Genomic DNA, 24,480 nt, shown 5'->3' with positions numbered 1-24,480 from the left:
GTGGCTTCGCTTAGTTGTCTTCCGAATGAATTCGGGACGTAAAAGTTTCAATGAAATCCGGGCTGTATGGCATATTGAAATGCAGAAAAAGAAGAGAAACGAGGAATCGAGCGAGGACGCAAGATCCAAAGTGTGTAACCTTCATGGTTACAACCCCGGAGTATACGCGACAGTGTTCTCGTCGAGCCTTCGACCAGGCAGCGATTTCATGGGTCGTTGTCGTGGCGTCGGGTCGGTCACTGATCCACACCGATGATCCTGAGAAGCTGTGGTAAAAGTTTATACCGTTACGAAAGGGAGATGTCGTGCAGCGAATATACGCAGCGTTGCTCGAAACGTGCTCTCGAGACATCACAGAGAACCGGAAGCTCTAGTAACGCGCCTTTCGCTCAGCATTGTAACCATGTACGCTGCAGTATACCAAGGTCGTTATTCCAATCTGCTTCTCGACGACAGACATTTTTCTCATAAGTTTCATCTTGTTTCTATTTTGCGCAAATCGATCTATAGTTTTGATCCTCGAGGGATTTCTTCCCACAATCTGGCAATCGTTGAGAAGATAGTGTGGGCGATAAAACGTGAAAACCTTCCTCGAGGACTCGTTTCAGTGATCGGCGTTCGTGGCCGACCGAGCGCCGATAATCTAAACGTTCTCCGATATCGAACCGTTGATGATCGGTTTCAATCAGTCGTCGAGCGAACATCAAAAGGTCCAGGTTCGAGACTTCTCCCTGCGATAGAAAAGTCTTTGTCAGATATAATCACGTTAATTTTTTTTTAACGGCCGATAATGACAATAGCTATGGACGATCTGAAAGTAAAGTTAGTTGATGAGAGCTTCTGTTGAAATATATTTCGACGAGAATAATAAGTTCGTCTGAATCGCGAACGCATTTCTAGAAGTATTATCTCAAGTTATTGCTTATACTAGCGGCGATGGTTTCATTCTGTAATTAAAGAAATTGTTATTATCTAATGTAACATAGACCGTGCTGTATTCATCGCACGTATGTATTTGGATGTGTGAATGTGTTTTCAAAGCGTTCCTTGGCGAGCGTGCACCTGGCAGTTTCCAAAGTAAATTCATTAAATTTTGTAACGATCGTGTTTATAAGACTGCATTCAGCGTTAATTATACACGTTATTTAACTCTTTAAAAGGGTATTAAACATGGCAAAGTATAGTTTAAAAAATGTATGAAACGAGGAAAATATTAATAGAAAGGTGTACATTTTAGATCGGCAAAGATATTCCATAAGCTGATTACGAATTCCCAAAGGCGCAGTTTTCTCACAAATTGTTGAGAAAGTTGCCTTTGCTTCGCAACTTGAGCGTCGCGTATTTCATAATTACACGTTATTTCTATTTTAACAATAATAAATGCGAATAAAATCGATCAAAGAGAATTAATTAAATAAAATTGAGTAATAAACAAAAATAGATTTCGAAAAAGATTCTTTACAATTTACGGAGTTGCCGTTGACAGATTCCTACGTTAAAAGGTGAAATTAAAAGACAAAATTAGTGTCACCTACGTCTTTATCTAGTTTCGCTTTCTACACATAAAATGCGTGTTTAACACATTTACTTCTCTCTATTAACAGTAGAAAATCATAATTTGCCACAGATTTTATTGAAAAGAGAGAACGAAAGACCTATTAATGAAACTTGTACAAAGGAGATTAATGTATTCCATGTACCGTTGCATTTCCATCAACCAGATTTATAATTCACAATATCCAATAATGCATGGTTATTGTTATCGAACATGTATAAATATATGGCTGTATTAATAAACAATAAATAATTAATAACTCGATAGAAATATCGAATAAACCAAGCATATTTCCCAAAAACAAATATGACGTTATCGAATTTTTCAAGCGTATATTTTTTCCTCTATTTTTCATCCAATCCTTTCTTAAACGTCAATGCGCGACCACGCGTTGTATTATGCAATCGATGCATGTCAATCAAAGGCGCGTCCACTCATGGAAAATTGTGTACACACGATAAAGTTCAGCGCACGTCGGTCTCGAGCATTTTTATGCAGGAGAACGCGATTGAAAATGCAGTTGCCTGTCATTATACACGCGGAATCTACTTGCGGTACTCCTCGCCTTTTCTTCCTTTCTCGCCCTCTATTCTCCTTCCTTCTCTATTAATCCTCCATACTCCCTTTTCTGTCATCTCGAAATCCACCGTCTCTCCCTCTCGCTTGCTCAAAGGTCTCTCCTATTCTTTGAGTCTGTCTCTCACCGTGTCGACAATTCTCCTCCCTCTTGGCGGTGGTTTCGCTTTATCCTGACATCTGGTCTCTACATACCTCGGAAACACAGCGGATCCCGTGAGAACCACTGTTCAAATGAATGAAACCCATTCACCGATCTATAGAACCGATCACAGCAGCACGGTATGCCAACGTAATCCGATAGGAATGCATTTTCCACCAACAAAACAGGCGTAACCCGGAAGATGAAATTAACGTTCAGCACGACGTGTTCCTTTCCTTGAAATTTGGCGAGTCTGATCAATGGCGGAGCCTGTCGCGCAAGGCCACCGCCAGTCATTTCCAAGTATGAGCGAGGCATGACGTTACGTAAAATTCTACGGCGCAGCTTGCGCATTGAAAGTGCTCAGGTAGAGCCTTTGAAATAAAGTCGAAAGTCCTAGCGGTTCCGAGCTCTTGATAATTTCTTCGTTATCGTTGCTATCTTTGCTCTAACACAAATACTTAGAATCTTCGTGTTGGTTTAGAGATAATGAAACGTGATTAAGTTAAAGTTTCGAGGTAATTAGTCTTTAAATTCAATTCGTTTCTCAAATTAGTGGAGTTACGGGATGATTGCTAAATCGATTGATAAAGATATGAAAAAGGAAATGGTACGAGAAAGCGAAGACGAGAATGGAAATTTCTCGCAGAAAATTGTATAATACATTCTTGTTCGACGTATCGGTAATTTTCCTATGAAAGAGCCCGAAGGCGAGGATCTACGATCCGTGGGAACCGTCTACGTTCATTTAGCGAAACGTACACTGATTTTCACTGTAACTACCTGTCCTACTACCTGTCCTACTACCTGCCCTATACTTTTCAACGTCATCCCTATACAGGGTGTTTTCGAAATCGTCCTACGATTACAAAGCAGAGAAATTTTCAAGGTCCGTTTCTCTATAGGGTCGAAAAAGAGAAATGAAATTCTTCAGAAAAGAATTCCATCCTCTACTTCCCGCTTTCTGTGTTTCCGTGAAAATTTTTCAGCCGGTCTGTACAAACAATGAGATAACCGTACCGCTATGTAAAATTTGAACTTCGACATTTACGATTGGATTTTGTAGAAAATGAGTACTCTGCGAATACCGGAGCATCCCATTAAGTAAGAGCAATGATAATTCTCAGAATCTGGTGAACTTAAACTCTATGGTTCAGCCGATCAAATACGAGACTACGATTGTAGATTGTAGCGAACTGAAATTGCATATATCGGACGGTGGGCGTAAGTGTACATGGCTATGTTATGTCGAGATATCTGTACAGAGCGAATACGGGGGAACAAAAATGAATGGAAACGCTTATCATCTTTTTAGGAAATACAATTATGTATAACAGAAAATATAAAAAACTGGTGTATTATAATGAAAACTGTAAATAAAAAATAAAGAAGATTGACCTGTACGCGGTTTTTATATAAATTTCATAGCTACGTGAAAAACTTGACGCGATATTTAAGCCACGGTTGCACTCAATTATAATCCCTTGTATGTTTGTCGTTCAACATTTTTGTGTCAGGAAAAATTGGTTTTCATCAACTCGGATTGTTAAGAAATAGATTTTTGTTTTGTTACGAACATGATGGAGTGTTACGTGCATATGACATCCGTTTGCGTTAAAATGTGTGTGCGTTCAAAAACGAAGATCGTTTCAAAGCGAACTGAAATCAATTCAATTAAAACGAAAATACCTATTATCGTTACAATCGACAATTTATCGCTAAATTATTTCGATAATATACGGTTACACCATCAATTTACATCAACAGACTTTGAATCAGAAAATAATCCTTCGTACATTTTTAACCTTTTTCCCACTCACGTTGACTTTTTTACGTTAAAATATCGATAGCAGAAATTCACGTAGCGATTTCATACGAAAATGCTACAAGTTGCAAACGTAAAAACGGGCTATTTAGATGTTAATTACGTTTGTCTATGAATTTCCTATTAGGCGAATAGTCTGTTCTACATACGTTTGCATCTCATCCTTGAAATAAAAGACTCTTTCTTCCCTAATTGGATTTCTGTGCTCTACAAGTCGTAAGTGAGCCACGAGGTTAAACAGTTTCGAATAAATCCTCATTCGGCTACACCTCTATTCTTAAAGGAAAGCGGTTGATTCTCGTCTTGTCGTAAGGTAAAAATAAACCGTAAATGATGTCTTTCGACCCAACCACGTATAGGAATTCAACGATTACGTTGAAAGTATAACCGTTGGAGATCGGGACGAAGAGTTCTTTGCATCTACATATTACAAAGCCGAGACAGTGAGTCATCGAAACCATAACCTGTTTTTTGACGTTAACGACACATAATGTTCTCCTCTATCAGCATTCGTTTTACGATTGATGAGTACGAATCGTTCGTACAATATATTTTTTCTACTACTCGTTACTTGCGTATAGAAATTATTGATATTTCGATTACGATTCAACGATTCAAACAAATATTTACTATTTTCTACAACAACAAATTGCTATTATTCATATCGTGCGTGACTTTACAGAGATTAAACTAATATTAAATATTACACTGTTCATGCATGATTGGCAAATTACGAAGTACAAGAAGATCGTCGAACAAAAAGAGCGGCTAAGATACGGGTTTGTTAGTAAAACAACTCACGCGACCACTATACGTACCGAGTGCACGCCGCGATAAATTCTGTTTGTTGAAATTCATCACAGCTCGTACCTGCTTCTTAATAAAATTATCAATCACATTATTCAACCATAATATCACGTTATGAAACAATTCGTGATTAAAGCGTAAATACATTAATAACATACTAAAGTAACTTCTGGATTATTAAGTCGTACTTATTTTAAAATTAATCGAAAAAAAGTATTTAGAATTGTAGGAGAGTAGTGGTAGCTTGTAAAATACTATTGCTTCGAATAATTGCATCTCTCTGCTCCACTGAATTTAAGCCTTTCGTCATAAATATTTATTTTAAATAATTAAACTCGTGTTCGACGTATTTACTGTAACAAAAAGAGATAATCTATCGGTACGCGTTACATCGTGTATATTTTATTTTGCACTTGTCTGTTGCTTAACCCACTCTTCTTGTACTACATATTTACTATCGTTGCATCTATTACTTTACGAGTATTAGTATACAGTATCTCGAATAAGTAGCTTCCTACAAAGCAACAAAGAAAGTTACTCGTGACCAACGAAGGCGTGGCAAGACTCGCTGAGCCGTTGAGTCACATAATATTGTACTCATATGTGAATACATACCAACAAAGATATTCACCGTCTTAAGAAATTCTATTGGTATGCTCGTATAATAGGAATCCATTAGTCGGTTTAATTAGTTGGACATTGTATAATCCTTAATGGGTTTTCACGTTTGTCCATCATTGCTTTGACAAAAGAAATAAAATATTTTATGACGCACAGAATGTATTTCACAAATTGTTGCAACTCGTTGTAACAAAACATGCTTGCTGTTAATAAGAAGGAATTCTTCCAATCATCGAGATGCCAAACGAATCGTGAAATTTTACGTAGCCTGTCTGATCCGTTATGCTTTCTAACAGTAAACTCCTTTCTAATATATAAAGTAGATAAATCATTTTCTTCTTAATCTTAATGATTTGTCGTTGCTTGAACAACTAATAGGTATTTTGAAACGGTAGATATAGTTAGTCAATTACGGTTGATCCAAATATTATGCAATTGAAGTAATAAAAAAGCTATCGGATTTATAACGTAAAATTAACGATAGCGCGTCATTTTTATGTATAGCGTTCGAATAGCTAGATACATTTAATTTCTAATTCTATTTGTATCAAAAATTAATCGATTCGATATTTTGAGATTATGGGAAAAGGTTCGATAATGATAATCTTGATAAACGTCTTGGTTACATTTTTGCTTATATTATAGTTCCTTCTTTTTATTTCAATCGCTACTCTCTAGCGATATTCTATTCTGAATCATTCAACTTCAGAAGTGTGACAAATACCCGACGAATTTCTGAGAAATCTTCCTCCGTTGATCTGCGCGGAGAAGAGACTTCAACGCCTGCATAGTCACGAAACAGAACGTCTTTCTATCGATTCATCGTTGAGCTGAGACCCGCAAAACCAGAGGCACGTCACCATATTTGTCGTTGCGTCTCGTCGTTCTAAAGAAAAGGAAGTTACTTCCGGTTGTTTTCTGCGTTGTCTCACGATCAGTAGTTTCCATAAACCGTTTCTACTTATACGGTATAATCGGAGTAACATCCACTTCAAGATATCAAGTAATTAGATCTCGTTTTGCAACTTTTTCTTCCTTTTCTTTTCTTTTTTCTATTTTTTTTTTTTTTTTTTTTTTTTTTTTAGAAATTGAGTAAAGTAACATTTCTAATGCTATAGTCGTAGGCAACTTTTATCGAATTCATTTTTATCGGACAAAAGTACCGATTAGTATAATTGGTAATTATCTCTATCTCTAACGATAATCGCAAATTACAACTAAGATATATAAGAAATTGGGAATATTCCTATAATATAGTAACGTTCGAACATATTATAGAATTAACTATACTTTCCATGATTTTCCTCAATGTTCTCAAGTCTACATCGTTGCAATTGTTCACATCACGGTGTGTTCCCCATTGTGTCTAAGACAACATACGTAAAGTACAACTGTCTTTTCTGTGCGTATTTTATATGCCAATCACGTAAACTCGTGAGTTCCTGCCATGTATTCATTCTCGAACGCGTCGCGTGCGCTCATGCGAGAGGAATCGTGGAAAAACTCTAGGAGCCAGCACGATATGAATCTTAATTAAAGATACCTTACTGCTGCTTCCTTAGATTCGAGCATGAATAATTTTGTTACGATTACGATGATTTAACCGCCACTTTGATATTTCTTTTTTTTTTTTGTCTGGTGCTTACGTAAATTTTCATTTTTTATCCTAAAGTTATCTTCGTAACGACGCTATATATAGACATAGATATTTTGATCAACCTGTTCTGCAATTCATTAACGACGTTCACTGAAATATCATGATAACCCGGCAATTCTGTGCGAGATACAACGCTTCTGTTTATTATGTCAACATCAGAATATGTAAATTAGGGAACGATCGTAAGAAAGAATAGTTCATCAGAGACGTGTTATTCAAGGTCTTATGAAAATACAGAGGAGACAGCATACAGCGAAGTACTTTTATCAGTTAACATATATGTATATATGTATGTATTGGAACCGATCTCACTTCGAATAATTTCCATATTATTATCGGTTGTCATAAAACTTACGATTGATCAATTTCGCTGTATACACGTAAAATAACTTGTTAGTTGTTCCGTTAAATATAAGAAAAAATACTTCGGAATTTTCCTAATTATTGACAATGTAAGAAGTAAGAACTATTACCATCGTGTTCTTTATAAATCGTTCATGATTTCTTTCTACGATCGTGTACGTACCTATGTACCATTGCCATTTTTTCCTTTCCAACAAACTCTCTCACAATTTAATCGCACTCCAACACACTTTTGCCTTTTTCCCATTATTAGTCATTCGAGTAACATTTAATTTTTCTCCATGTACTCGATACATTCGAAGGATGGTTGTATTGAATTATTTCAAAGTGTAGGCAGACAAGGCCAGATACGCGACGTTAACTCTATCGAATTATAATGTTATCTTAAATTCTGTTTTCCCATGCCAACCTGGCGTGTAGCATGCGCACTTTAATTTCAATAGTGCGATTAATTCGATTTACCTGGATTAGTTTATCTAAACATAATTATACATTATATATTATTATTATAATTATACATTATAATACATATATAAATAAATGATGATGATTATATATAAATATAATATAGCAATATATATATAAATAAATGGAAAATATCTGTTTTATCTGTTCTGAAATTTATTTTTCACGTGATAAACATTCCGCGTAAATAATCAATACGTTGTAGTTGTAATTAATGAAGGTTCATGATTTCGACGAATTTTCGCCGGTGTATAACCGTAATGTCCACCTTAAACGAGTCTCTCCTAACTATACAACCTTACGAGGGCGTGCAGATGCATCTCATGCATTATTTATTGGTTACCATCGATCCTCCTGTGGGTGCAGTGGACTTCATCAACCGCCTTGCTTGGAAAGTTACGGATGTTTGTATTTTTAAAATACCTAATGATAAAGCTTAAATTGGAAAACTTACTCTCTTAATAAATATTCTATAGCACGAGGCCACGCAAGCTACAGAGATATAAAAAGGAATGTCGTAAATAAACCAGAACTCGGATAAAGAAAAAAGTGTAACTAAATATATGGAATTCGTTCAATATCGAATAAAACTAGGAATTCGAACAACCATTCGACTAGTTTATCGAAGAGGATGCAATTCAGTAACCTAAATTGAACGTTTCAGTGAGCAGAGAAATCAAATCTTTCGTGTACACATGTCGATTAGAATCCAATACAAGCGTACATTATCTTACCGAAATTTCAACCTACATAGTTAATAACGATAACAGAAATTGGAACACTCACATAATAGGTTACACTGTCCTTCCTTTCCTACTTTCGGTCAATATCTGTAACTGTTCGAATATCTACGATATCTGACATACTGAAAAACGTAAAATTTCTATTCCCCGTTATAAAAGTTATTATATTTCTTATTACCATGAATGAAATTTTACGCAGGTAACGTAATATATTTCGTTTTACTACTTGATGTTCTAGTACTTACGAGCTTATTAGTAGTCACCGACGAAGCGCCGCAAGATTCCAGACACAAAAACTACGATGAACGTCCCAGGGAAGCCTATTTCAATGGGTCGGCGTTCCTCAAATTGAGCTCGTTCGTGTCCGTGCATAGGCATAGCGGTTTGAGTTTTCGAACATGCGAAGGAGGTCGACTATTCATGCAGAAATACAACGAGGATTCGATTAGTCTGGAAGTGACCCCGGATGGACTTCTGTTTGCGGCCATCATCGATCAACAACGATACAAAGCGAGACTAAACGCCAGATTACTGAATAATGTTTGGCACAACGTCAATATCTTCTTTAGACTCGGAAATCTCACTTTAAACGCAGCAGGACACACACAGGTAATAAACACTTTTTTCAAGATAAAAGAATCCTCGTTATAATAAATTTCCCATATCTAGTGACGAATTATATCTGTTTAATAAATTCAACGATTTGACGATCAATTAAATTAAAAAATTAAATTATTATGATATATTAAAAACTTGAATTATGATGTTTCCCTTTGAAGTCGTACATCGATATTTACGAAACTTTATGAAATGAAAAACGTGATATTAAAAAATGTTTTTTACTCTCCCCTTCTATTGTCGAGATCGTTCGACACGTTTTTTTTTCTTTTTTAAAAAGAGTAATTAAAAAAGTAATTTTTACTCCTTTGGCGGATCTGTGACTCTAAAGCTATATTCTTATCTCTCGTTACAACGTTGATTTTTTGACTGATTCTGTTTAGGTAATTGCTAATGCAACGTACAATGCTGCGATCCTTACGCTGCCCGATTACGATATGAATGGCTCCCTTATCGTGGGAGAAGCGTTCAGAGGATGTATCCTCCAAGGTCCTGGCATTCTTTTTAACGATTCCATCAATAACGGAGCTATCTTTGGCCCCTGTCCTGCGGAAAACAAAGGATGTAAGGATTTCAATGTTCTTTCAAACGAGTATTAATATTTATAATATTTAGGATATCTTGCCGAGTAAGAAAGAAAGATATTGAAAATGTAGAAATTGACTAGATAGTAAATACGTGCGAAATAACACATTTTCCTTTGTTTGGTTCAATTACAAGCGGAATCGAGCAATTGAACCACAGAATAGAATTTCCGTAGACGAAAAATCCAATATTAAGCCGTAGATTTTTGGATCACTGCACACCTTTCGGAGTGAAAATCACGTATATTTAGTTGGTTCCTGCGTAAACTCTCAGACTACTCGTATGTGAGGTCGTATGTGCGATTTATGATACAAGTAGCAGATTGCATGGCAGATTTTCCTACGAAACTTTCAGGTGGTACGAGCGGACTTAACGGTGGTGTAGGATCAAGTGCAATCACCACCATGGATTTCTGTCATCACGAGCCATGCATGATGCATGGTAAATGCGTGTCACGGCAGGATCGTTACGAGTGTCACTGTTACGCCCGATATTCCGGCAACAACTGTCAAATTGACAACGGTAGACATTGACGTCGAATACGGGATTCTGGCACAGAGCGAAAGATAGAAATAGATCCATGGCCTTGTAGAAATACGCGTTATCATAAATTACAATCGTAATATCTTCACCGTAAGTAGAATTACGTTGCTTAGCATAGAAATTTTGAAAAGCAAGTCACGGTTAAATTCATCGTAACGAATCGTGTTGTATTTATTTTAGTTTCTCGTTGTTTATTCCTTTCATAATACAATCGTGATTGGAAATATTAATATCTAAATTAAGCTTTGAAATATCGATTACGATTCACTCGGCCATGGATTCTCTTTTTTAACTTTCGTCTATAATCCTTGCATGAATTTCATCAGCTGTCTGCCTTTTTTGAATGACATACATACATAGAATATCGCGACGAATCACATATCACGAATAACACGTCCTTAATTCCCAATTAAAGCCGAGTGTTTATAAGAAACGAGTTTGCACGGTGGATATTCTGCTCGAACATCTCGTTTCACGTTATTTTATTTCAATCACGAGCTAAAGAAAATTAGCATGCCGAAGACACTAACTACCTGGAACACCATACATTTACCGGGGTTTCTATAAATAAGAACTGTATACTAACATTCCTATCTGCTTGTCAAATATAAGTTTCAAGTTGCCAATCCTATCGCGTTTTCTTTTATTATGGGCTATTTTATCTGACAACAGGTGTTTGGATTTCGGGAGCACTGGCGTCACACTCTTTCGCTATTAGAGCTATTATAGAATCACTGTTTCCCGATAAATGCTAAAGTATTTTATCTGTATGAAATTTGTCAGGTCCGCCATGCATGAGCAGTCCTTGCCGCAACGGTGGCACATGCAACGAAGACTCGAAAGGAGACTTTAGCTGTACCTGCAAGCCAGGCTTTACCGGAATTTACTGCGAATCGCAGCTCGGTGTACGACTTTGCGAACAAAGTCCATGCAGAAACGAAGGTGTTTGCATAGCGCTCACCGAAAGCGAATATAAGTGCGAGTGTCTGCCTGGTTGGACGGGGAAAAATTGCGAAACCAATTTTAACGAATGCTCACCGAATCCTTGCAGACACGGCGGAGTTTGCATCGATGGTATCAACAATTATACCTGCATATGCGATAGAACAGGGTACGTCTCTGGCGTTTACGTCGTATTAAATAATTCGAGGGAAAGTCTCAAGCAGTTTACGTATACTCTCGTTTTAGTTTGTCATCTCTGTAGTACACTGTACATTATGAAACTATCGATTAAATTCCTTGCCGATTTATTTGCACATTTCTCTGCGCCGTCTGGCAATAATTCTTTTATCGACGCTTCGAAAAATCTGATCTCTTTGAAATGTATAAAATACATTGGTACATTTCGCATCATACACGTTCAAAAATACAAATTTGAAACTTTCAAGATCTAAAGAAGAGAAATAACATCTTATTGTTAGTATATAATAAACATATTACATACAAAAAATGAACGAACCAAGTTCCACTTTTTAATGTTCGAATGAGAACCCACATGCTTAGTAGAAAAATGTAATTATCTTCGATATATACATGTATTCGACATCTAATCAACAACCGTTACAAAACGGTTGAAAGATAAACCTGTTGAGGCAGAAAAATTATAGTGAATTATTAATCGTTTTCATCCTATTACAGATACGAAGGTGGTAATTGCGAAATTGACATCGACGAATGCTTGGCGAATCCCTGCTTGAATAACGGCGTGTGCTATGATAATTACGGTGGCTACATCTGTCACTGTCCGAACGGTTTCGAGGGTCAGAATTGTGAATTGAACTTAAACGAGTGCTTGTCGAATCCTTGCATGCACGACGCCGATTGCGTGGACGACGTTGGTTCCTATCATTGTAATTGTCCATCCGGATACGCCGGTCGACACTGCGAGCTTAAGAGTTTGTGCGAGAACGCGGCATGCCCGCCGAATAGCATCTGTGTAGAAGACGCACATGGGCCACAATGCGTCTGTAATCCTGGATTCATGGGCAATCCTCCGAATTGCACCATCAATTATTGTGCCAGTAATCCATGTAGTAATGGCGGAGCATGCTCAAGTAACAAAGACGGATTCAACTGTACTTGTCCGCCGGAATGGAAAGGTGAGTAATAGATTAAATTCCTATTAGTGAAAGTGTAAGACACAGCTTGAAATTGTAAATATAACGAATGTGTTGAAATCTCAATGTATAAAGGAATTCGTTCGTTTTTTTTTTTTTTTTTTTCTTAACGAATTTAAACCAGACTACCGATGTTTATGCAAATTCATATTTTCCAATTAGGTAAATAGATCCTACGCGAGAAATTTGTTTATCGCTTACCAAATATCATAAGGAGTACACAAAGTTTGACTATTTTATAGATTTTTTGCATAATCGAGTTGCACGTAAATGCACAAACATCCGCGGTCTGTTAATCGCTATCACCATTTACGTCATCGTTACGCTCACCGTGTGCGTCTGTTACGTCTGTTTTATCCAGAATAAAGTCTATTTTAGCCGAAAGTGGAAAATTACGTAAAATTGTTGTTGTCGAGAATACGTTTGTATCGTGATTAACGTCTCTCTAAATCATCGTCCCCTTTACTTGACTAATCCTTTTTCGTATTTCTTTGTTAAATGTTTCGTATTGTCTTTGCGTAACGTGTGGACCATTAGGAACGACATGTCTATCACCCGCCTCTGATTGGTGTTCCGCTTGCTACAACGGAGGCAGTTGCCTCGAGACGCGTTTCGGTGTTATGTGTCAGTGCCCAAGATTTTGGACAGGACCTCAATGCAAGGATCCGATCACTTGTCGCGATCTACCTTGCAAACAAGCTTCCGCTTGTCACGATTATGTGAGTCAGACATTTGCAAATCGCTTTGCATGCACACCCAGCCGATTAATCAACCGCGTCCCGTCGAATATATCTCTATGTGGCCTCTTGCTTTGTTTGTTACGTCTCGCTTCGAACAGCCCGGCGGTTATTATTGCACCTGCGAGCCAGGATGGACAGGCCCCGAGTGTTCCATCGACGTCGACGAGTGCTCCAGTGATCCCTGTCGTAACGGCGGCATCTGCATCGATCAACAGAATAGCTATTACTGTCAATGTCTTCCAGGATACACTGGTAATCAATTTATTCGCAAACTCTTGCACGAAGCTTTGCTTGTCAAATTCTACGATAATACTCGTTTTACCATATACGCAATGTGTAACTGACATTCATCCATTGCCGCTCGAATTTGTTTCACTACTCTGCATCAAGGATTGGATATTCTAATTACTCGCGCTTATTCCTCCATCAACGAACGAATCATCCGCGAATTATCTCTACGTTATATTTTAATTTTAATTTTGCTATCTAGAGTGGAGAGGATGAATCAAGAATGCAAATAACAGATATTTCTTATTTTCTAAACGACGGAACTTTATCACAAGCGAACGAAATACCTGTTATTTGCTTTTAAATTGTTCTATAAACGGAACATAAATATCGTTTAATAAAACCAATCTTAATGTCACTAGGTAAAAATTGTCAGATCAATGTGGACGAGTGCTTATCGCAACCTTGTCAAAACGGCGGTACTTGTATCGATCGAATCAATGGATACATATGCAACTGTACGAAAGACTTCATGGATGAAAATTGCGAACGCGAGTACAATGCGTGCGCGTCAAATCCTTGCCAGAATAATGGGAATTGCACGCTGATACCAAGGTCTCGACGAGAATTCGTTTGCGAGTGCCCTCGCGGCTTTGAAGGCAAGATTTGTGACGTGAATGTGGACGACTGCGTCGATGTGCTATGCCCTGATGGGAAAGTTTGCGTTGATGGTATCGCTGGTTACGAGTGTAAATGTCGCGAGGGTTACAGAGATCCCAATTGTACCCTTATCGTTGACCATTGCGCGACGAAACCTTGTAACAGCGGCACGTGTATCGATCGCGGAGAACAGGGTTTTGAATGCAAATGCAGAGATGGTTTCAAAGGTAGATTTTATTAAACAGAATTTATACAAAATATATTTTATTCAAATTCAATAAGAATTTTTTGTTGATGTAATTATTTTCGTTAATTTTCATATGTTAAATTGAAAAATGAAATCTCGAACAGGGGTCGATGGCACATTTTGGTCAATAGTCCTATAGTCCTTGTCGTTCGTTTTAATACACGCGTCGAACACAAGAAACGCGTTAGGAGTTGGGCTCACGAAACAACCTGGTTTCCCCCAAAAATGTGCCAAATGTGCTCTAGAGCCTCGTTCAAGCTTTCCATTCGATCGTCAATTAACTTCTACCCACTAATCGATTACTCAAATTCATAGGAAAATTTTGCGAGGAGGATGTGAACGAATGCGAGGTAGAAGGTAGCTCATTATGTAACAACGGTATTTGCGTGAATACAAATGGCAGCTATAATTGCTTCTGCAGACCGGGATTTTCCGGAGATCACTGCGACATCGACATTGACGAATGCTTATGCGGTCCGTGTAAAAATAACGCTACGTGTATCGATGGTATTAACACGTTCGAGTGTCAGTGTCCAGCTGGTTATTCCGGGAAAACATGCGACGTGGATGTGAACGAATGCGAAAGCAATCCTTGTTTAAACGGCGCAACCTGCGTCGATGAGATCGCTAGTTACATGTGTATTTGTTCACCTGGTTTCCGTGGATTAAACTGTGAGATAAATATCGACGATTGTGAACCATTGCCCTGTTTAAATCATGGCCAATGTATAGACGGTATAAACAATTACACATGTGACTGTGCCGACACCGGTTTTGAGGGTGTACATTGTGAGAAAAATATCGACGACTGCCGGTCAGGACCCTGTGTGAACGGTGCTCATTGCATAGACGATGTCAAGAATTACAAATGCCAGTGTTACGCCGGCTATACTGGCAAAAATTGCGAAGTCGATATAAACGAATGCGAGAGTTCACCTTGTCAGTATAATGGTACTTGCTTGGAGAGATCTAACATGGAATTGTACAAAAGTGACGCGTTGACGTTACCTTCGATATTCAACCAAGAGTTCAGCTATGCGAATGCGAGTGGGTAAGCATCGTGATACTCGAAGTAAAAGGACAAAGAATAATCAATAATCCGAAGAAGGAACAACTAATTTTACTTTTGACAATTTATTTTCAGATACGAATGTCTTTGCGTACAAGGTGTTACGGGGAAAAACTGCGAAGTAAATATTAACGAGTGCGATAGTAATCCATGCCAAGCTGGAACCTGTGTAGACCGTATTGGTGGTTACACTTGCGAATGTGACGAGGGATATGAAGGCGATCATTGTCAACACGATATCGACGAGTGTAAAAGATATTCACCCTGCGAGCACGGCGTGTGTACCGATGGAAGAGCTGATTACACCTGCACTTGTGAGCCAGAATACGGTGGTAAAAATTGTTCGGTAGAGCTGATCGGTTGTCAAGGAAATGCTTGTCAAAACGGTGGAACTTGTTGGCCATACCTCGTCGATGAAACGATACATAAATTCAACTGTACCTGCCCGAATGGATATCACGGAGAAATTTGCGACTACGTAAGCATCGTTTATATTTACGTATTTTGACTTGCCATTTCTTTTCTTCCTGCAAATTCACAAGTTGTTTCAATTTCTTAAATTCATCGCTTATCTCACTTGATCACGCTCCTTGTATTGCCTTACGCATAAATACGCGACACAGAAGAAGGTGCGTAAACGTATAGGTCGCAACTTTCTGCTGGCTTCCAATTCATACCGTTTCCTTTTGTTTTTTTTCATAGGTAACGACAATGTCTTTGAACGGCAGCTCATACGTTTTAGTGAATACCACTCGAGACGAAGGATACGACATACAATTTCGCTTTCGAACGACTTTACCAAATGGATTACTGGCCATTGGCAAGGGCTCGACATTTTATATCCTTGAACTCGTTAATGGCAAGCTAAATTTGCACTCGAGCCTTCTGAACAAATGGGAGGGCGTATTTATCGGCAGTGAATTGAACGATTCCACTTGGCAAAAAGTGTTCGTAGCGATCAACGCTACGCATCTAGTACTCTCGGCTAACGAGGAACAAACGATCTATCCCATTAGTCTAAACGAAGGTTCCAATTCAAATCATACATCTTTCCCGATGACTTATGTCGGCGGTACAACCAATTATCTGCGGCGGTTAACCCATGGCCCATCTTTCTTTGTGGGTTGCACCGAGGATGTAGTCATTAACGGAGAGTGGGTACGTTCGATATCTTCGAATCATAAACGATATACGTAGTCACATTAAAATACATTGAATTTATGGAATTTTAAATTAAGATATTAAATAAGAAATATTTGTCGTACGAGCTTATCAAAATTATGAAAAATTTCCTAATTGTCATAATTCAGGTGTACTCTGGTACCTCATCAAAAACCGTATACATGGAGGACGTTGAGCCAGGATGTCCTCGCGAAGCCCAATGTTCGCCAAATCGTTGTAAAAACGGTGGCCACTGCACGGACAGGTGGCGTGACTTTTCCTGTAAATGTGAGAGACCATATCTTGGTCATACCTGTCAATACAACATGACAGCAGCGACGTTCGGATATGAGAATATCACAAACGGATACGTAACCGTAAAAGTGTCCGATATGGCTAGACGAGCAGTTAGATCGATCGTCGATATTTCCATGTTCATTCGCACGAGACAAGATAGGGGTGATATATTTTATCTAGGAACAGAACCGAATCCACAAACGGATCTTAAACCTCAGGAGAAAACTTATATAGCAGCTCAATTAGAAGGAGGCGAATTACTCGTTAGGATTCAATTTAACGGTTCAGAGGCATACACCGTTGGCGGCGTAAAATTAAACGATGGAAACAATCATCTAATACAAGTAATTAGAAACGTAACATTGGTGCAAGTGAAGATTAACGGTACCGAATATTTCCGGAAAACTATCAGCGCGTCCGGTCAATTGAACGTAACTGTACTATACTTGGGTGGCATGCCACAAGCATCCAGATACATACGGCAAGTTGACAATCGCCAGATAGAAGTACCGCAAGTACCGCAAGTTAACTTCAAAGGAATTATTCAAGACGTTCAAATATCGAATGGCATTGAGACTATGGTCGTCGAATTCTTTCCTCTAAAGGTAACGATACGTTTTTCAATTCGATCTGCGTGATACGATATTACAAAATTTCACTAAAAATTATATTGCGCGTGATAAATTACAGTACAATATTTTAGCGATAATATAAAAAAATATTTTATAGGCAAACGATATTCCCACCCCAATACAATTTGGTAACGTGACTTTCGATAATGACAAAATTCTTAAGGGTGTGATATCCGACAACGTATGCGTGAGTAGTCCATGCGATCACAATGGAACTTGCCACGTTACGTGGAACGACTTTTGGTGTCAATGTCCACGAGGATATACCGGCAAAACATGCCAGGAAATGGAATTCTGTCAACTGCAGGACTGTCCTTCTGGATCGAAATGTCAAAATCTAGACGATGGTTACGAGTGCATCGCTAATGCTACTTTTAACGGTGTCACGACTTCTTTCACCTACGTTTATAATCAGGTTGAAGAGAAAAATGTGACCGACTCGACGATCGATACCATTCAGATTACGTATCGATCGAATACCGGTGGCACGTTAATGCATATTGCGCCTCGTATAGGCGATCAGCATTTTACCGTTTCCGTTTACAAGGACAAGGTCACGGTATCTTGGCGCTTGAACTTGCAGAATCAAGGAATACTAACGTTTGGTAAAACCGAACCTGATGGTAATTGGACGTCTATCGTATTGAGGTTGAGCAATAATTCCATGGAATGCGGATATGCAAATTCTAACGACGAATATGCATCGCACGTTAGCCCGAACTTTAGTTTTCTTTTGTGGTATGATTTATTAATTACCGGAACGGTCACTCTTGGTGGACTCGGCTCTGTTTTATCGAATAAACATAGTTACATAACGATCGGCCCTGGGAAACAGATCCTAGAAAATAAAAGCGGTATTAATGAAAATTCGATAGATTTTACTGAACGTACATTGACCACCGCTTCTCCGCCTTACAATGTAATGTCAGGTAATATATTAGCGTACATAAACATTTTTTAATTATACGCGTAATATTTACGTAATATTTATTATATATTTTTATTTCCATTGTGACTAGAAAATACGTCTTCTATTTTATAGGAGAAGCTTTTAAAGGATGCCTGGGTGAAGTAAGAATTGGTAGTATGCTTCTACATTACTTCACGTACGAAGAAGTATATCAAAACGCCAATTTTACACCCTTAGAATACTTAGCATTACAAGAAAATAATTCAACGTATCATGACAGTATTGGCTGTCAACTTTGCTTCGACTCCGATTGCAAAAATGACGGCTACTGTTTTGATAAAGCAAACAGTTACATTTGCGAATGCCCGGCTGGATACGCAAAAGACGACTGCTCCCTTAACATCGACGAATGTATTGATAATAAATGCAAGAATGGAGCAACATGCATCGATGGAATCGCTAATTATACGTGTGTGTGTAATAGCGGCTGGCAGGGATGGTTGTTAGTATATAACATAATCTATTATATCAAATTCCAATACACTCGTTTCTTATCGAAAATCAGAAAAAACTAAATTTACGCTATCTTAGGTGCTTATCTTTATTTCAGATGCGACAGTGACATAAACGAGTGCGTAACCCTTAGCCCTTGTCAACACGATGGTGTATGTATAAATCTTCCTGGGTATTTCCGTTGCGAATGTCCAGATCAATTTACTGGCGAGAGATGTGAAAACTTTCGTCTAATTACTTGTGAAAATCAACCTTGCAAAAACGGTGGTAGTTGCGCGGATATTGTAAATCCACAAACTAGCGACAACTTCACTTGTACTTGTACGACCGGTTACGAAGGTTCAATCTGTGATACTCCTTATTGCATTGCACGAAAGTGCCAAAACGGCGGTAGATGCGATTACTTGCATCAGGTATATAGCATATCAGGTTTATACAATGAGAATTTTATTCGCCTTATAAAAACGAATACTTTTATTCCCTCATCCTCTATGATTTAATGTATAATTATTTGTAATATGTAATAATCTATTACTTTAAATTACTAGACACCTCGATGTACTTGTCTACCCGGCTATTCTGGACTGTATTGCGAGATTAATATAGATGACTGCGCGCCAGATGCAGAAGGAAATATACCATGCAAAAACGATGGAAAATGCTACGACGGTGTAGATAGTTTCGTGTGTGATTGTAACGACACCGGTTATATAGGACAGGATTGTTCGTTTGATATAGATGAATGTGTACTGTCAACGACCGATTGTGGTCAAGGACGGTGCGAAAATTTACCAGGAACTTACCAGTGCATTTGCGATCCAGGTTATTGCGGATACAATTGCGGAATGATGAACCCTTGTAGAGAGGTACTGTTTCTCGAATAATTTCTCTTACTCGCTACACTGACGATTAGTTTTCTTATATCTCACATTCCTTCCCTTAACAGGATTATTGTCAAAATGGAGGTACGTGCAAATGTGGAGATGACGGCGGTTACAAGTGTCAATGCACACCGGACTATACCGGACAAAACTGTACAGAGGTACATTCTAATATTTTAAAATAATAATTTCTTTCACGTACAATTACGTGTGATTAATGTTGTGTTATATTTTAGACGGAAAACTTTTTGGGTAGTCAAGCGCTCGATATAGCGGTAATCGTTGGTCCTATCGTTGGATGCCTGTTCATTATTGCAGCAGGTTCTTTAGTTGCATTATTCATGATGGCTAGAAAGAAACGTGCTACTCGAGGAACATACAGTCCAAGCGCTCAAGAATTCAGTAATCCGCGTGTAGAAATGGACAATGTGATGAAGCCACCACCGGAAGAGAGATTAATCTAAGAATTTATTTCGTGACGGTGGAACATTGTATGAATGTTTCGCGTCTCGAAAAATCCTAGTCTGCCGGGAATATGCATCGTTATCGCAGTATTTGTTGTTTAAAGAGAGAAAGGAGTGTTGTTCTCACGGCGAAACTGCTTCCAAACGATCAATGAAAATATACGGGGTTTCATCGCGCGTTTTCTAGTCCATGCTACCATATCACGCAGCTGTCACATTGACATAAGGAGTTGAATGAGCAATTTGGGACATGATAACTGATTTGAAGACATCCGAAAGCGACGCTGAAGATGAAACGTATTAAAACTGCCTGTAAAATTAAAAGTTGATTATAAGGTAGAAGTCAAAATGGGATATACAAGAAAATTATTGAGAAACGAATTAAAAAAAGAAAAAAATTTATCGCGAGCAGTGAGATGAGAAATGTACCATAGAATTTATATATTAATCGTGCTGTTGGTTTGAACAAATCATATAGTTATACAAAGTGTACTTAAAACTTCATTAAGTGTCCTTAACTTAAGCAATACTCGGAAGAAGCTCCTAAGAAACGAAACCCGTCCATTTTAGTGCCTAATTGATCCTACTTAAAGCTTTTATTTATAAGCGGTAAATTTAAAGCATCGAAAATGTACATTGCAAAATTGTGTTGAACACAGACGTTACATCGAGATCTCTAAAGCATAATGATATTCATTACTACTGTTTTACTCGTTAAACTTTGGGCAATCATGATACAAATACTGTTAAATATCAATACAGCGTAGTGTTTTTATTATTTGAATCGTCGTGAAGATGCCGGAACTTTGTAAAAATATTGTAAAGCAACGCTGTTCACGGATAGAATCCTTTACGCGATCTTGTTTCCTTTCACGTGTTGTCATTATAGAAAAAAGAGAGTTCATTAAGAGATCAGGAAATCTATATATGACGTCTCTTTTTCTACCTCGCTGTTAAAACAAAAAGATGATACGTGGAAGTAGAAGCTATCCAGTTTACTCGCGAGAAAAACTTGGACTTCATTGTTGTAAAGGGTAGTTATCACGCTACGCGTTAATCACTGTACGTGCATTTACTCGCTCGTCAGTATCGACACGTTATGCTGGTTCAATTTGTACATAGATTAGATACGTTGAAAATATCAATAATGATTCTACCATTAGCATTTTATATTATGAATATAGTATTTAATGATGAATTATTTTGTATGTAATTACTTAATACCACGACCAAAGTAATAGCGAAGAATTTTCTTGTCTATTAAAATATAAACGATACAACCGTAAATAAAAACTGTGTCATCGTTTTTCAATAGCCAAGAATAATTATTCTTTACAGAAATGAGAGTTAACATATTGTTGGTACTATGTTTTTCATATATATTGACCAAGGTGTACTATCCTTTCGTCTTATAGGACCGAGATTAGCAGAAATGTCTATTTATCGTATTGATGTGTGCATCGTAGAAAAAGAATTTTTAATCAGAGAATATGTATTGAAATAATTGCAGAATACTAAGCATGCTTGTTTTAAGCATGTATCGTAGTATCACGATGTAAATGATGTATCTCCACTATAGTAATCGCTGCATTATACATATAATGTGGTATCAATCAAAAACACAATTATGTGGAGAATTTATACTTGAAATGATAGGAGTAATCACTTTTATTGTAAGTTATGAAGAATAACTTTTGTTCAATGTGTATTATAAAGTGAATATCATTAATGTTTTCTGCAAGACTGAAATTTTGAGTACTAAAAATTACGTGTGCATGCGCTTTTCACGTGAGTACTTATTTTGTGACAACATGCAATATTGTGCATAAATAATTATTACAATTTAAACTAAATGTACAAAAACAATAAAAATTTAAATATTTCAATATAGTATTTATCTTCCCTTTTTATAAAATACATATAGAAAGAGTTCATATACAGATCATACAAAGTATATTGCTATATGTACATTTGTTATTATATAGGGGATACATAAAAGGTTTAAAATTTTCAGGTACAATTTTTTTTTTAGAGTTGTTTAAGTGATCGGTAAATACATATTATCATTCACTAAAATCTCTTCTATTTTGTAAATATATATTTACTGTCAATTAAATTAATTTCATGTATCTACAAAATTCAGATGAAATAGGATATTCTATCTATTTCAATTTTTATCTCTTACCTTCATGTCGTAGTTATCGAATATTTTTTCCATTTATTTTACTTAATTTATCACGTGAGATCTTATCAAAAAATAAAAGTCCAGCAGCCCGTTCTATACTTTCTGGTGGTACCTGTCACGATATATATATCATGATTATTCATATAGGATATATCATAAAATTCTGATTTCGATATATTATTAATTTACCTGGAAATTTGTTAGAGGTACACTGTCATCTATAGGAGTATTTGGCATTACAAATGCTTCCATTTCTAATTTAGAATCGTATGTTTCACCAACAACTATTTTATAAAAATGAGTAGGTACTGCTACATGATTTGTGCCAATAACTTCATATCGAACATATTTTTTCCCATTAGCCTCTATTCTGTAATCATCATGTATCTAATTGAAATATTTAAAAAAGAAAATTACACAGACTAACAAAGTTTTGCTCACTTTGGCAAATATAAAGGACCAGTACAGACATATACATCCTTATAAACTTTGGTTAAGTGCCTAACATATTTTTCCAATCTATTCCAAGAATCCCTATTGAAACCCACACCTACTTGCGGTGCCATGTTCGTTAGGAAAAATGTCTGATCTATGTGACTTTGAGCACACTTGTGATTCCCAGCTGCTGCTAAATGTCCACGATCGTATCCACTGCCTTTGTAATCATGATTTTCTGATCTGATTATCAATAAAATTATTAAAACATTAATTAAAAAATATTTATATAGTTTCAAACTCCAAATATTTACCTAAAAAAAGGATGTATACTTGGGTCAGGTTTGAATTCACACTTACTACGTGATATCTCCTCATTGGGTTGTAACCTATCTTTATTTAAGTGTTCAAAGACCCAATGAGCTACCCTATTTCTTCTATCATAAGAAAGGACAAAATCTTCGTAAGATCTAACATGATCCAATCCAGGGAAACCATACTTCATAATCTGTAAAAAACGAAAATCATTTTACTTTTACTTTTCCTTTTTTATTCTACAGGATTTCATAAATAAACCGTGAGTAACAGAATAGAAAAAAATAGCATTATCATAACAAGCGATAAATGTGATAAACGTAAATTTTTTCATACTGTTTTTCATACTATCTTTACTTATCGAGGTTAAGTATGACTGAAATAACTTACTTCTGATACTCTTGTAGCTGTCGATGACAATTTTGAACCCATATTTGTATCAACTTCCATAGGAACTGCCGCAGAAACAGTTCCAAATAAAGGTAAACCGGGCATTTCTTTGATGTTTACATTCGAAATAATATGACTTCCACTGTTTTTTATATCTGCATTCAAATGTCGTTTCTGTTCTGAAAACTTCCCCAAACACCAACCAGCAAAACCTACGCCAGTTGCAGCACTCAATTTCAATATAATTCGCGTTACTGCTGTCATACTTTTAGTCACTATGCCTTTAATAAATAAGTCTCTTGTGATTATAACCTCTCACTACTCACAGTACTGTAAGACTAAAATACAACATGCAACTGACTGTAAATACGTTGATCGCCACATCGCGTCGTATAAATCTCAGTTTCCTTTATTCAATTAGAGAAGATTATGCAAATAATTTGCAGCAGATTTCACTAGTAACACGATTATTTATATTCTTTAAATAAATAAAGATATTCTTTGTTGTTAACAAAAGTAAAATAAGTAAAATTTTTATTACTTTGATTTAATTAACAGAAAGATCATCCTGTACATATATATATATATATATAGACAAAAATGGAACAATTTACAGTACTAGAAAATTGGATACTTTATATTGCTGGATTACCATGAAAACCAAGTATTATACGCAAAAAATAAATCAGTAATTCATAAATCAGTATTAAAATTATGCTATCGTAAGATATCGTAG

At 36.9% G+C, this 24,480-nt stretch overlaps 2 protein-coding genes across 5 annotated transcripts in view; one reads left to right on the top strand and one right to left on the bottom strand.

The window, feature by feature from the left end:
* Positions 1-21,303, top strand: part of crb (cell polarity complex component crumbs) — a 29,319-nt gene extending 8,016 nt beyond the window's left edge. Inside the window, exons 2-19 of one of the 3 annotated variants that reach the window (XM_069112519.1) lie at positions 8,993-9,363; positions 9,756-9,936; positions 10,312-10,479; positions 11,284-11,611; positions 12,139-12,599; positions 13,155-13,336; positions 13,456-13,609; positions 14,008-14,472; positions 14,808-15,543; positions 15,637-16,039; positions 16,264-16,719; positions 16,872-17,624; positions 17,749-18,580; positions 18,694-19,063; positions 19,172-19,487; positions 19,623-19,940; positions 20,021-20,116; positions 20,192-21,303. In XM_069112519.1, the coding sequence (XP_068968620.1) occupies positions 8,993-9,363; positions 9,756-9,936; positions 10,312-10,479; positions 11,284-11,611; positions 12,139-12,599; positions 13,155-13,336; positions 13,456-13,609; positions 14,008-14,472; positions 14,808-15,543; positions 15,637-16,039; positions 16,264-16,719; positions 16,872-17,624; positions 17,749-18,580; positions 18,694-19,063; positions 19,172-19,487; positions 19,623-19,940; positions 20,021-20,116; positions 20,192-20,419 (6,818 nt within the window). In that variant the 3' untranslated portion in view covers positions 20,420-21,303. The remainder of the gene's footprint in view (positions 1-8,992; positions 9,364-9,755; positions 9,937-10,311; positions 10,480-11,283; positions 11,612-12,138; positions 12,600-13,154; positions 13,337-13,455; positions 13,610-14,007; positions 14,473-14,807; positions 15,544-15,636; positions 16,040-16,263; positions 16,720-16,871; positions 17,625-17,748; positions 18,581-18,693; positions 19,064-19,171; positions 19,488-19,622; positions 19,941-20,020; positions 20,117-20,191) is intronic. The other 2 variants (XM_069112520.1, XM_069112521.1) reach the window with 2 other exon arrangements.
* Positions 20,602-24,144, bottom strand: EndoG (endonuclease G, mitochondrial). 2 transcript variants are annotated; one of them, XM_069112531.1, is made up of 6 exons: positions 23,745-24,144; positions 23,354-23,547; positions 23,046-23,282; positions 22,794-22,974; positions 22,605-22,716; positions 20,602-20,729 (listed from the first exon to the last, which is right to left on the bottom strand). In XM_069112531.1, the coding sequence occupies exons 1-5, from the start codon at positions 24,006-24,008 to the stop codon at positions 22,618-22,620; spliced, it is 975 nt and encodes a 324-aa protein (XP_068968632.1). In that variant the 5' UTR covers positions 24,009-24,144; the 3' UTR covers positions 20,602-20,729; positions 22,605-22,617. The 2 variants fall into 2 exon arrangements, with proteins under 2 accessions (XP_068968632.1, XP_068968631.1); XM_069112530.1 differs by lacking the exon at positions 20,602-20,729 and having other exon boundaries at positions 22,290-22,716; positions 23,745-24,142.
* Positions 24,145-24,480: the final 336 nt, after the last annotated feature.

Source organism: Bombus flavifrons, chromosome 5, assembly GCF_040668555.2.
Source record: "Bombus flavifrons isolate JBK064 chromosome 5, iyBomFlav1_principal, whole genome shotgun sequence".
NCBI lineage: Eukaryota > Metazoa > Arthropoda > Insecta > Hymenoptera > Apidae > Bombus > Bombus flavifrons.
This window is presented reverse-complemented; position numbering and strand designations above follow the sequence as displayed.